Below are 13979 nucleotides of genomic sequence, written 5' to 3' on the forward strand. Positions count from 1 at the left end.
TATGTTTAGTGTTGTTTACAGTGTATAATTTTGGTCCAGCTGGCCAGTGATGTCACACCAGCAGTGAAAACACCCTCTCTGGCAGCTATAAAAGAAAGCAGCCTCGAATCCTGTACAAAGAAGCTTCAGCAGCTCCTCATCACACTTTGAGACTTAAAGCTCCAACATGATCTTGCTCCTCTTCTTGTTTGGTCCGGCTCTGGGTGCTCCTTCTGAGTCTCCGTCTGATGGCAATAAAATGAAGCTCCAACTTGGTAACCATTCTATGTTTTACTTCGTAACCATTCTATGTTTTCCTTATGTTTCTGATGTTTTTTGTTTCAGCAGGTAGTGTTATCCAAAAAGTATTAGTGTAGGATTATAATATGGATTTCTTTTCTTCCCATACCAGATGGTTTCTGCTAAATCATAGAGTTATGATAAAGACCTGCTAATAACCATAATAAGCCCCACTTTCTTCTCTGTGTATTTTAACTTTCACATTGATGGGCAGACTTTCATCTTTCATTTTGGCACCATAAATAAGTAAGATTAAAGTTAGATAATAGACTTCTTACAAAGTGAAGCCATGTACAGTAACAGTCATTTCAACTTTCACTGTGGCAGTTATTTGTAGCATTGATCTGTAAATGACAGACATGTAACCAATCTTCTCTGAATAGTTCAGGGGTTTAACAATGAAGATGTGAAGGCTTGAAAACTAGACCAAAGAAAACAGTCTGTCACCAGGTGTCACCCTTGAAATACCAGAGCTGACCAGCTTTATTTCTGCAAAAACACGATCTCTTTAACTCGTACTTTTTCACTTGATCCTAACTGTGTCTGTGTCTTCTTCAGATGACCACAGAGTTCAACTACTGCATGGAAACTGCCCCATGTTCTGGTACAACTTCAATGGCCGCTGCTACAAATATGTCGCCGCACATATGAGCTGGGCTGATGCAGAGCTCTACTGTGTGTCACAGGGAGCCAACCTGGTTTCTATCCACAGCCAGGAGGAAGAGAACTTTGTCAGAACCTTAATTAAGAACTTTGACCACACTGAGGGAATCACATGGATTGGTCTGAGTGACCTTCATAAAGAAGGCAGATGGATGTGGTCTGATGGTTGTGCAGTTCGGTTTGTCCACTGGTATCCACAACAGCCAGACAACTGGAAGGGAATTGAACACTGTGGTCACATGAACTATTCAAATGTAAAGAAGTGGAATGACTTCCCATGTTCTGTAATTTCTCCTTCTGTTTGTGCAACACGAATAACCTGTCCTAAAACATAAAACAAAACAAAAATATACATTTAACCTTCAATGTTTCTGTTATATGTCTTTTATATGTTTGTGTGACACTGACAAAATTCCATTGACCTTGATTTTCCTAAATGTGTAATGAACAACTAGCAATAAAAAAAAGAAAGAAAGAAAAAAAGTATGTTTGCTGTGCTTTTCATCCCGTCTGCTGCAGCCTTAGTGGTGTTTAGTGTACCGAGTGTTGTGGAAGTTTTCCATTTAAATAAAGCCTGCAGACGAGCGGTAGCTAACATTCTTTAATCCAAACACACAAAGAACAGAAAACCAAGCTTGTGGAGAGCCTACATGACCGCGGGGCAGGTCAGCAGAGTCTCCCTGAGCCTAGCATGGCTCTCAGTTAAATACCTTCTTCAGGAACAAAAGGCAGTACACAGCTGTTTCACACCTTAAGGTTCACACTCCCTTGCTACCTCCCAGAGTCCTCAGAGAGACAAAAGACTCTTCCTGTGGCGTGGTCTGCTTCCCCCAACTTCCTTACTACACCCCCACCATTTGTCTTACTGTATGAGTGTCAGACATGTTAAAATCCAGTGGCACCAAGGCATTATGCAATAAAATAATGTGATTAATACATAAGTAAAAGAAATTCCTATACATGAGACCAAGGAAAGAATCAATGGAAAATAAATTTGAAACATAGTTTAGCTTGGCGATATACCTTGGTAAACACTGATACACCCTCTCAGTACAGAAAATCCAACGTTAACCCTGAAGTTGGGTTTCTAGTCTGCTCTTTGAAGAGGATGAAGAGTGGAAAGGCAGTTGGTCCAGATAACATACCCATGATAATACAGAGAGGAGTGGACTAACTAACCAGAATGTTTAACACAGTCTTGGAAAGTGAGAGGATGCCTCGGAAATGAAGAAGAAACTGGTACCGATTTTCAACAACAATGGTGATGTGCAGACCTGTAGTAACTAAAGGGGAATAAAGCTCATCACCCATACCATGAAGATATGAAAAATAGTTTATGAAGCTAGTTTAAGAAAAGCAGAAGTATGCAAAGAAAAAGCACTACAGATATCAGGTTGTTAGGTCCATGACAGTATGAACCCTGTTTCCAGGTCCAAACTACTCTGCATTTATTAAGGCTGTTGTGTTTTTAACACGTTTTAATCTTTGTATCTTGATCTATTTAATCTGAAGAACTGATCACTATCTGCCTCTCTCGGCTCTTATTTCCACTATTCATTGGTAGCATGTTTGCTTAGTTTTTAAAACCTTACTATGCAGCATTAATGACTAACCTTGTATTGTGGATGGATTATCTCCGTTGTTCTCCTGACTGAAGTTTGCCGGTTGCATTTGTCTCTAACTATCGGGAACCCTCGCGTTAACTTTCACTGAGTGGAAGAAACGTTAGCGTTCATCCTCCAGGTTCACTGCATTTATATACTGTCATAAACTGGCTGTGTGGAGGCAGAAGAGGACCCAAACGCAAAACTCACGGAGACTGGAACTGAACTCAAAAATGCTGCTTTATTGCAGAAGTGCAAAGTAACAGAACCAAAACCGGGAATATAAACTGAAGACCGAGGGAACAGAAAGCCACACAGGTTCGGGGAAGAGACATTGACGACACAACACTGGACTGGGGGAGACAAGCACATAAATACACAGAGGGTTAACGAGGGAAGTGGGAACACACGGGGACACAGCTGACACAGATAACCATAACGAGACAGGGCGGGGTGAACATAACATGACGTATACAGGCTCGAGAGTCACAAAGTAAAACAGGAAGTACACGGGGGTTCAGACAGGAGGAGAGAGAGAGAGAGCACAGGGAGAACATAGACATAACGGGCAGGGGAAACATGGAATAAACACAAAGAGAGACGAGGGCTCATAAATACACAGAGGGGCACACAGGGGGTAAGAGTCACGAAGGGAAAACACTTAGGGAACAACACAACAGGGCAACTCAGGAAACATGGCCTAAATAAGGAACAAAATACAACAAATACAAGAAACTAAGAATACTGGGCCCACATGGCCCAGGATCATGACATATATAGCTAACCATAGCTGTGTCGCAACTCGCTAGTGATCACGTAGCACATCGTTATATACCAGCTAGTCCAACTTCTTCATTTATGTTGGACGCGATGGCTGAGCTGTACTTTTTAATTTTTTAGAAATCCCTCTGTCATAACATGGTATATCACCTTTAGATGGAAACTAGTGAGCTAACTCCCTCTGTTAAACTTCGTAAATTCTGATTTCATGAATGCCTGGATGCTAAACTTATTTGTTACACCTTGTAGAGCAGCCACATTGATCATTTTATTAAAGATTAGATGAATTTAGACAGTTTGGAACTCTCAGTGACCCTGCAGTGTTTGTTTCACTTTGGGACCTGAAGCGGAGTTTGGACCCAGAAAAAGCTAATGACGTCAGACTTAAAGACCAGATAATGTTTGCTTTGAGAGTGTTGATGGAGAAGTACAGAGGAGGTCAGAAGTTGCGGTGCAGCTCACTGTGTCTTGGTGGATCTAGAGACAGAATGTGATAGAGTGCCAAGACAGAAACTGTGGTACTGTATGAGGAAGTCAGAAGTGGCAGACAAGTATGTGAGAGTGGTGCAGAACATCTATAAGGACAGAGAGACAGCACGAGGTACGTGGTATTAGTGTGGACGTGTGATTACATCAGAGATCGTCTCTTTGCTCCTTCGTATTTGGTAGATGAGGTCAGGCAGGACGCTCTACGGACTGTGATGTTTGCAGATCACATTGTAAACTGTAGTGAGAGTAGGGAGCAGGTGGAGTAGGGCCTGGAGAGGTGGGGATATGCTCTGAGGAGAAGAGGGATTAAAGCAGAAGCAAGACAGAATACATGTGTGTGAATAAGAGGGAAACAAGTGTAACAGTGAAGCTACAGTGAAGTTACTAACAGAAAGTAACACTATCCATAAACTGTAATCAGTGTGTCCATTCAGAAAATCCTGTCTGAATGCTAGGTTTACATGTTATGTGATGGCAACGTCGGAAATGGAAACGTCGCAGGAAAAACCAAAAGAACATTATTCTCATAAGGTCACATAGTTTTTAGATGTTTGATGTTTAACTGTGTTGGTTTCTACCTGTTTCTAACTATGGCCCAGTTTCCTTCTAAATGATCCTTTAAGACTTGAAGCTACTGAGGGTCATGCCCTCTTTCCGTACTCCCTAGCTGAAAGCCTCTCATCTTTCCATCTCTTTGTGTATGTTCAAGAAACTTTAGTAAAGGGATATGGTGGAAGTTGAGATGAAAAAACCTTTAAGACTGCACTTCACATTTTAGAATAGAAAGTGAGGCAAACCCCCCACATGAGTGCCAAAGGACAGCCTAGCTGGCACAGCAGTGGTTATGATCTGCTTTTAGTTTAAACGTTTATTTACTGCAGGGATTTCATTTTGGTGAATTTAAAAATGTAATAGACAAAAGGGAGCTTAAATATTTGTATGCACAGTAAATATTTCAAAGTGGCAAAGTAAAAAAGAACTTAAATAGACGGTCTTTCCTTTTATTGACTCTAAAGGTCTAGGCTGGCCACAATCACTTCATTTATGTGTTCACAATTATAAAAGCTGTGCACAGAGTTTGTTTTGTATTTTTTACTGGAGAGGCTTGTAAACCTCTGTTTCTTCCGGGTACAGTAACCTATTCTGTTTTTCTTTTTGCTGATAATGTGACTTTGTAATATAATAAAACCATAAATACTCAGACAAACAAACAGTGAAGTTCTCCTGAAAGTGCCAAAGCCCAGTTTAATACATAGTAAAGTAAAATTGCTTTGTGATGTCATTGAGATGTGCACGGTTTTTAACCCTCTGTTCCCTTTCTGTTATGGCCCAGGTCAATTTTTGGACTCTGCAATTATTCAGATTAATATTAATAAGATAAGATAAGATAAGATAAGATAAGATAAGATAAGATAAGATAAGATAAGATAGAACTTTATTAATCCCTCGGGTGGGTTCCTCTGGGAAATTCGATTTCCAAAAAAGCACAGCACCGACAGAAGTTACAGAGTTACAGAATATTATATATATATATATATACACACACACACACATATATATAATACAGAGACAATATAAATAAAATATACGAAGGGGATAAATAGAATAAATAGGAATAAAAAATAAAAATACAAGTGAATTGCACATTTCAAGTATTGAGTCTATTGCACTGTTGACTATTTACAAAAGTATTGCACAAAAGGTATTGCACAGTGAGGTGAAGAGGCACTACAGCTTAGTTGTTCCCTCCTTTGTCCTCCTGTTTCCCCTCCCTCTCCCCTCCAGAGAGGAGTTAAACAGTCTGATGGCGTGTGGGACAAAGGAGTTTTTAAGTCTGTTAGTTCTTGTCTTGGGGAGAAGCAACCTGTCACTGAACAGACTCTTCTGGTTGTTAATGGCCGTGTGCAGAGGATGCCTGGCATTGTCCATAATGTCCATCAGTTTCTTTAATGTCCTTTTCTCTGCCACTGTCACCAGAGTGTCCAGCTTCATGCCGACCACAGAGCTAGCCTTCCTGATCAGTTTCTCCAGCCTGGATGAGTCCTTCTTTGCTGTGCTGCTCCCCCAGCACACCACAGCATAGAAAAGTACTCCAGCAACCACCGACTGGTAAAACATCCTCAGGAGCTTCCTGCAGATGTTAAAAGACCTCAGCCTCCTGAGGAAGTACAGTCGGCTTTGTGCTTTTTTATACAGGTGCTCTGTGTTGCATGACCAGTCCAGTTTATTGTCCACCCACAGCCCGAGGTACTTGTACTTGTTGACCACCTCCACCTCCTCCCCCTCTATCTGAACCGGCAGTGGACCTGCTCTAGACCTCCCGAAGTCCACAACCAGTTCCTTAGTCTTTGAGGTGTTGAGTTGCAGGTGGTTTGTATGACTCCATGCGACAAAGTTCCTCACCAGACTTCTGTACTCCTCTTCCTGATCATCCCAGATACACCCCATGATGGCTGTGTCGTCTGCAAACTTCTGAATGTGGCATAATTCAGAGTTGTAGCAGAAGTCAGAGGTGTACAGGGTGAAGAGAAGAGGGGACAGCACAGTTCCCTGTGGTGCTCCTGTGCTGCTGACCACTGTGTCAGACGTGATGTCCTTCAGCCTGACGTACTGTGGTCTGTCGGTGAGGTAGTCGGAGATCCAAGCGACCAGGCATGGGTCCAAGATGTAATGAAAAGAACTTTTGTGTTTCCCTGTCAGTATTCCACTGTCTCTATATTGTATATATTGAGTCTTTTTGTCATGATGTTCACTCTGTGCCATTTATAAAGTTTGCAAAAAAACAAGAGTAAAGAAATAAATTAAGAATAGCAATCTGTCTGGGGTGCTCTTTTCATACACTGTAAACATTAAAAGAGAGACAATAGTTAAAATTAAAAAATATGTTTCAAAGTTGCAAATTACAATACTATAAAAAACAAAAATCTACTAAACCAAAGGTTCTAATTGTTTATCTACCTGCCTCTGAACAGGCCGCCCACGATCACTTCATGTATATGTGTTCACTGCAATAAAAAGTGTGCACATGGTTTGTTTTGACAGTTGTTGTTTTTTTTACTGAGAATGATTGTACACTTCTATTTCCTCTTCCTGGTATAGTAACCTATTCTGTTAAGCATTTTGTTGATGATGTGATTTTATAATATAATAAATCAATAAATACTCAGACAAACAAACAGTGAAGTTCTCTGGAAAAGGCCAGAGCTCAACACGTGTCAATAAGTAGTTAAGTGATGTCTTTGAGTTGTGGATAATTTTACCAAAACACACTTGAATCCTGTAAAAACAAGACTTAGAGCTCAATGATGATCTCATAAATAAATAATATGTCTGTCCTGGACCTTGTGTTAGAAATGAAGTAAGCTCACTAATAAAAGGAAAGTCAAGGAGAACATTTATAAATACATTTATAAGCTGCTTAATGTCACAATTTTCCAGAGTTTTCTAATGACATGTAGCTTTTGTGACAAGGATTTAACAGCTGGTTTGATATCATGATAAATATCACACATATCCAACAGGTGTGTATCAATCTGAATGCATGAAAACATTATTAGTGTACTTACTACTATTACTATAATTACTGCGTAGAGTAAAAAGTAAGTATTTCTGTCTCTCTCCTTTTGCATACTTGCACAGAGGCAGTCAGGCGATATTCAATATGCAATCAAATAATAAATGAGTTTATTGATATCCAGTGTTGGGACTAACGCGTTATTAAGTAACGCGTTACAGTAACTACGTTATTATTGTGGTAACGAGCACGGTAACTAGTTATTATGCCAAAACCAGGAACGCGTTACTCGTTACTGGGATTTAGATAGGGTCGTTACTCGTTACTTCGTGTGGTGGCTATCGCGGAGTTTCCACAGATTCAGTAACATTAGCAAGTGGTGGAGGCCAGCAGGTGGATGAAGGAAAAGGGACGCAGAAGGAAAAGAGACCCGAGGCGGCCGCCGGTCCAAGTGTGAACTGAACTTCAGGTAAGAAGTTATGACCTGCAGTCTCTCTGGGTCAGATATAAACCAAGCTTAGGTGGAGTTTATTTTCGTTATTCTGACTTTTTCCGTACTGCGTGCTAGCTAGCATGACGGAGTTTCTATACAGCTGGGTGGTGCTATGAAGTTCATGATGTTGAACTTTATTTTGTTCATAAGTTATTAGAGTTGCCAACCGTCCGTCTGGTATTCAGAGAAAATATTACGCGTTTCTTATTGAGGTGAAAAGGAACATTTTGTCCCGTAATTCAGCTACAATGAAAAAGGCACAAAGCTGGAGTTATTCTGTGTTTACGCTGCACAGCTGCCTCTTCTTCTCTCATCCTCTCCCCTCCCTCTCCCGTTTCTACTTCAATCATGAAAACTGATCAGTGATCAGCTGATCGTCTTTTCTCTCTTGTTTGTTTATCGCTCACTTTGCGCCGAAAGAGGAAACCAGCGGATGTCGCGCTAAACAACAGCAGCACTTTTAAGCTTGATCAGCTGTTGTTAGAATTTATTTAATATTAATTTCTAGTATCAGCTGATGTTTGCTGGAGCCACAGCTGCAAAAAAGCTGCTGGTCATGATATGGTTTGGTTATCTGGTGAGAGGGAAACATGAAGATGAAACCAGGAGATGTCCTTACTGAATCATCAGAGCTGAACAGGTGATGGAGAAACAGGTTTACCTTTTAGGTGACATGAATGAGTTGAAGGGAAGTTATGAACTGTTTCTGAGAGACAAATAACCCCAGGATCCTTTTCTAAGTAGCTGACAGCTGGTAACTGTGCAGGTGCGGATCTAGCAAAGTGTTGCCAGGGGGGCATGTAGGGCATTAACAGGGAAAGGGGGGCACAAAGAAATACTTTTCTTTCTTATTCTCATTTAAAATGTCTCGCTTTTAAAAAATAATTATCTGAATCTTACAACAAACGATTGATAGATTGATGCATATATACCATCAAAACCGTGTACATCACTGACACAACAGTGTTTATTTTCATTCAAAGGCTTTATGATTTTTCCTATAATGGTGGGCTGGTCTCTAGTCAAAATGCCCAGGACGATTTTTTTGTCCCAGTCCAGCCCTGTATGCAGCTCATCTGCAGTCTGGTGTTACCTACATCTTCCTATTCAGAAGGCAGAATTTCCGAGTTCTGAGTACAATCGAAAGCACCACGACTGCAGTTTTTGTGTTGGATGTAAAAGGTGCACATGACGCTGTGACGTAGGCTAGAATCATGGCAGCAGTCAATGACGGTCCAGGCGTGGGATTTCTCTCGTGGAAATATGCACATTATCTTTTCCTTTCTATTGGTAGGTGGCACAGTGCACTTGTGGCAAGTAAGCAAGCTAGAAGACTGGCAAAGTTATGGAAGAAACATATTAACAAGAGAATTCTGAGTAAAATCATAGTTACTTTCCCTAGTAACTAGTTACTTTGAAAGTAACGAGTAACTTGAAGTAACTGAGTTACTTTTGAGAGAAGTAACTAGTAATGTAACTAAGTTACTATTTTAAAGTAACTTACCCAACACTGTTGATATCCATTGATGTCTATATAAAGCATTGTGAGATCACAAAAACCTTGATGAAGACTAAATGTATTCAAAAATCATGCAGTTTGTGGGGATAGGTTAAGTGACTAATCTAAATTGCCCATAAGTGTGAATGCAGGAGGGAATGTGAGTGCAAATGGTTGTCTCTCTCTCTGTGTGTTAGCCCTGCGACAGACTGGCGACCTGTCCAGGGTGTACCCCGCCTCTCGCCCTATGACAGCTGGGATAGGCTCCAGCGCCCCCCACAACCCTGAAAAGGATGAGCAGAAGCGAATGGATGGATGGATGGTATTCAAAAATCCATCTATAAACCAAAGGTTCAAATTTTGTTATTTAATTTATTTTAAAATTTGTATTTACTTCAACTTTACTGGCTGCCATAGCAGAGTCACATATCTCTGTCTGGGTTGACTACATAGAGAGGATCCTTCTGAGAGGGAGAGTTCAATCTGTCTTTGTTTACTGGAGCAGTTCAGGAGTTTCTATTTGGTCCTTCCTGTTAGAGATCTGATTCACCCTGTTTGATTAATCATTATGCTGATATAGCTTTGTGGTACCATAAACATAAATTACACATCAGCTCAGTTCATTGGAATTTGATGTATTTTTCTGGCTCATTTTTAGTGTTATTGTTTAGAGTGGGGTGAAAACACCCTCTCAGGCAGCTATAAAAGAAAGCAGGACCAACTCTCTGCAGAAATCTGAACATCCTGTACAAAGAAGCTTCAGCAGCTCCTCATCACACTTTGAGACTTAAAGCTCCAACATGATCTTGCTCCTCTTCCTGCTCGGTCTGGCTCTGGGTGCTCCTTCTGAGTCTCCTTCTGATGAAAATGAAGTAAAGCTCCAACTTGGTAACTTTTTTTTGTGCATTTTTTTTTGTCTTTTTAATATTATTTAGCAAATAATAGATTTTAAATGCACCTTTATCATGTTTCTTGTTTTGTTTTGCTCAGGATAAATATGTGTTAGTGTAATTGGGGATACATGCATTAATTTGGTTCCACGTTTCAAACCTCCAGCAGAACCAGGCTCAGACAGGAGCAGCCATTTGCTGTGACTGGTGGAACTTTAGGCCTCATCAAAAAGAAAAGCTTCATATTAAAAGTAGATTATTGATTATCTGTGTCCTTAATCCAAAATGGCTGATTACACATTAGAGGAGGCTTAAAGCGGAAGGCTCTGCCTCCCATTCTACTTTTAATTAACCTCAAAACCACAAGTAAACCAGCAGTCTGAGAGCAAAGTACTCCATTGCTCTTAAAATAAGACGTAGCCTGAGTATTTAATACACTGTATATGAGGAGATGGATTCTTAATTTTAATCTGGATTTAGCAGGGAGCTGATGCAGTGAAGCTAATATGTAATGTTTCTTTGTATTCCCTGAAGTACATAGAGAAAAGCAGCCTGACACCAGGTCTCACCTTTAGGATATTAGCAGTACAGATCAGGTTTCTTCTGTTACTAAAAAACAAATCATGATCTTTTTCCTCTTCTTGTTTCTGTCTTTTTCAGATGACCGAGCAGTGAAGCTCCTGAGAGGAAACTGTCCCACGTATTGGTGGAGCTTCAACGGCCGCTGCTATAAGTATGTAGCTACACCAAAGAGCTGGTCTGATGCAGAGTTCTACTGTTTGTCACAGGGAGCCCACCTGGTGTCTATTCACAACATGGAGGAAGATAACTTTGTCAGATCCTTGATCAGGAACTCCGACCCTGATGAGAGGGCCACCTGGATTGGACTCAGTGACATCCACAGAGAGGGCAGATGGATGTGGTCTGATGGCTCTGTGGTAGACTTTTTTAACTGGAAAAAAGGCGAGCCAAACAATAGAGGAAATGAAGACTGTGTTACAAGAAACTATCGTACAATTAAGCAGTGGAATGACTGGCCATGTTCTTCTAGTTGTGCCTCTGTTTGTTTAAAGCACAAAGTCTGTGCTTAGAAATTAAGATACTAATTCAGCAAGGACATGCTATGGTGACATGCATGTGGCACGATACAGAAAGCAATGTAAACGTTTATGTCTGTATATAAATAGCAAATCACTGAACTTTAACATGAATGCCTAATCAGTCATACTAATAAATTTACACACCTCCTGATGAGCTCAAAACTGAGTGATAATTTATAATAAGAATGTAAAATGATTTTTGGTAACAAACATGTTCTGAAAAGGATTCGGATTATATAATAATAATATTCTACATGCTCACTGTGCCTTTAGTTACAGAAGCTTTCTGAGGTCTTTCCAAGATAAAAACAAACAAACAAAGACGTTACTAACAAAACATGAAATTTAATGATCAGTACCTCTATTGTGTAGTTATGTGTATGAACAGACTATTGTATAATATGCAGCCAGGTTAAGTCATGTTTCTTTTTTTGGGGGGGGCACTCTTGCTTTCACACTACACACACTTAATAGCTCCAGAAAAACTAAAAATCTTCAAAAAGGTGAGAAAAGGTGCACAATGTTTTCCCTGAAGACAAAGGCTGCAGTTCAGCAAATCAGTGCTTAGAGGACATTAGAGCCAGTGTCTCTAACACACCCTGCTATCAAAATATGATAAAAGTAACCGGTGCATGACAGAGTGGCCAGAATCCAAGCACACGTTTGTCTGCACAGTCAGCTTAATGAGACTTAACAACATTCACAAAACAGTAACTCAGAAAATGTTTTTCAGTTGTTTTTTGAAGTATTAATGTTTACAAATTTGAATCTTCACAGCTGGAATTTAAGTACCTGTTATGAACATTATGGCCACTTGAGTGCAGCAGAAGAAAAAGGTCCTGATGTCAGATGCTTTAATTATCAGGTGTCTTACTTTTACATCCATTACGATGAGCGTTGTTGGAAGCATTTGTGTATGACCAGTGTTGGGTAAGTTACTTTAAAATAGTAACTTAGTTACATTACTAGTTACTTCTCTCAAAAGTAACTCAGTTACTTCAAGTTACTCGTTACTTTCAAAGTAACTAGTTACTAGGGAAAGTAACTATGATTTTACTCAGAATTCTCTTGTTAATATGTTTCTTCCATAACTTTGCCAGTCTTCTAGCTTGCTTACTTGCCACAAGTGCACTGTGCCACCTACCAATAGAAAGGAAAAGATAATGTGCATATTTCCACGAGAGAAATCCCACGCCTGGACCGTCATTGACTGCTGCCATGATTCTAGCCTACGTCACAGCGTCATGTGCACCTTTTACATCCAACACAAAAACTGCAGTCGTGGTGCTTTCGATTGTACTCAGAACTCGGAAATTCTGCCTTCTGAATAGGAAGATGTAGGTAACACCAGACTGCAGATGAGCTGCATACAGGGCTGGACTGGGACAAAAAAATCGTCCTGGGCATTTTGACTAGAGACCAGCCCACCATTATAGGAAAAATCATAAAGCCTTTGAATGAAAATAAACACTGTTGTGTCAGTGATGTACACGGTTTTTATGGTATATATGCATCAATCTATCAATCGTTTGTTGTAAGATTCAGATAATTATTTTTTAAAAGCGAGACATTTTAAATGAGAATAAGAAAGAAAAGTATTTCTTTGTGCCCCCCTTTCCCTGTTAATGCCCTACATGCCCCCCTGGCAACACTTTGCTAGATCCGCACCTGCACAGTTACCAGCTGTCAGCTACTTAGAAAAGGATCCTGGGGTTATTTGTCTCTCAGAAACAGTTCATAACTTCCCTTCAACTCATTCATGTCACCTAAAAGGTAAACCTGTTTCTCCATCACCTGTTCAGCTCTGATGGTTCAGTAAGGACATCTCCTGGTTTCATCTTCATGTTTCCCTCTCACCAGATAACCAAACCATATCATGACCAGCAGCTTTTTTGCAGCTGTGGCTCCAGCAAACATCAGCTGATACTAGAAATTAATATTAAATAAATTCTAACAACAGCTGATCAAGCTTAAACGTGCTGCTGTTGTTTAGCGCAATATCCGCTGGTTTCCTCTTTCGGCGCAAAGTGAGCGATAAACAAACAAGAGAGAAAAGACGATCAGCTGATCACTGATCAGTTTTCATGATTGAAGTAGAAACGGGAGAGGGAGGGGAGAGGATGAGAGAAGAAGAGGCAGCTGTGCAGCGTAAACACAGAATAACTCCAGCTTTGTGCCTTTTTCATTGTAGCTGAATTACGGGACAAACTGTTCCTTTTCACCTCAATAAGAAACGCGTAATATTTTCTCTGAATACCAGGCGGACGGTTGGCAACTCTAATAACTTATGAACAAAATAAAGTTCAACATCATGAACTTCATAGCACCACCCAGCTGTATAGAAACTCCGTCATGCTAGCTAGCACGCAGTACGGAAAAAGTCAGAATAACGAAAATAAACTCCACCTAAGCTTGGTTTATATCTGACCCAGAGAGACTGCAGGTCATAACTTCTTACCTGAAGTTCAGTTCACACTTGGACCGGCGGCCGCCTCGGGTCTCTTTTCCTTCTGCGTCCCTTTTCCTTCATCCACCTGCTGGCCTCCACCACTTGCTAATGTTACTGAATCTGTGGAAACTCCGCGATAGCCACCACACGAAGTAACGAGTAACGACCCTATCTAAATCCCAGTAACGAGTAACGCGTTCCTGGTTTTGGCATAATAACT

The 13979-nt window shown here is 40.4% G+C and overlaps 1 protein-coding gene and 1 pseudogene across 1 annotated transcript; both read left to right on the forward strand.

Moving 5' to 3' along the window:
• The first annotated feature begins 32 nt into the window (after positions 1-32).
• LOC146643976 (lactose-binding lectin l-2-like) lies at positions 33-1334 on the forward strand. The gene is made up of 2 exons (XM_085395963.1): positions 33-254; positions 838-1334. Exons 1-2 carry the CDS (start codon positions 167-169, stop codon positions 1275-1277), a joined length of 528 nt encoding a protein of 175 aa, XP_085252089.1. The 5' UTR covers positions 33-166; the 3' UTR covers positions 1278-1334.
• Positions 1335-10120: 8786 nt separating this feature from the next.
• On the forward strand, positions 10121-11301 carry LOC146643977 (ladderlectin pseudogene; annotated as a pseudogene).
• The last annotated feature ends 2678 nt before the right edge of the window (positions 11302-13979 follow it).

This window comes from Rhamphochromis longiceps, linkage group LG22, assembly GCF_057381845.1.
Source record: "Rhamphochromis longiceps isolate RC_006_pf linkage group LG22, R_longiceps_female_GT1.1, whole genome shotgun sequence".
Taxonomy (NCBI): domain Eukaryota; kingdom Metazoa; phylum Chordata; class Actinopteri; order Cichliformes; family Cichlidae; genus Rhamphochromis; species Rhamphochromis longiceps.

Coding starts and splice junctions, on each gene's coding strand:
- LOC146643976 (XM_085395963.1), top strand. CDS start 167: ATGATCTTGCTCCTCTTCTTGTTTGGTCCGGCTCTGGGTGCTCCTTCT. Junction 255..837: donor TAAAATGAAGCTCCAACTTG/GTAACCATTCTA, acceptor TGTCTTCTTCAG/ATGACCACAGAGTTCAACTA.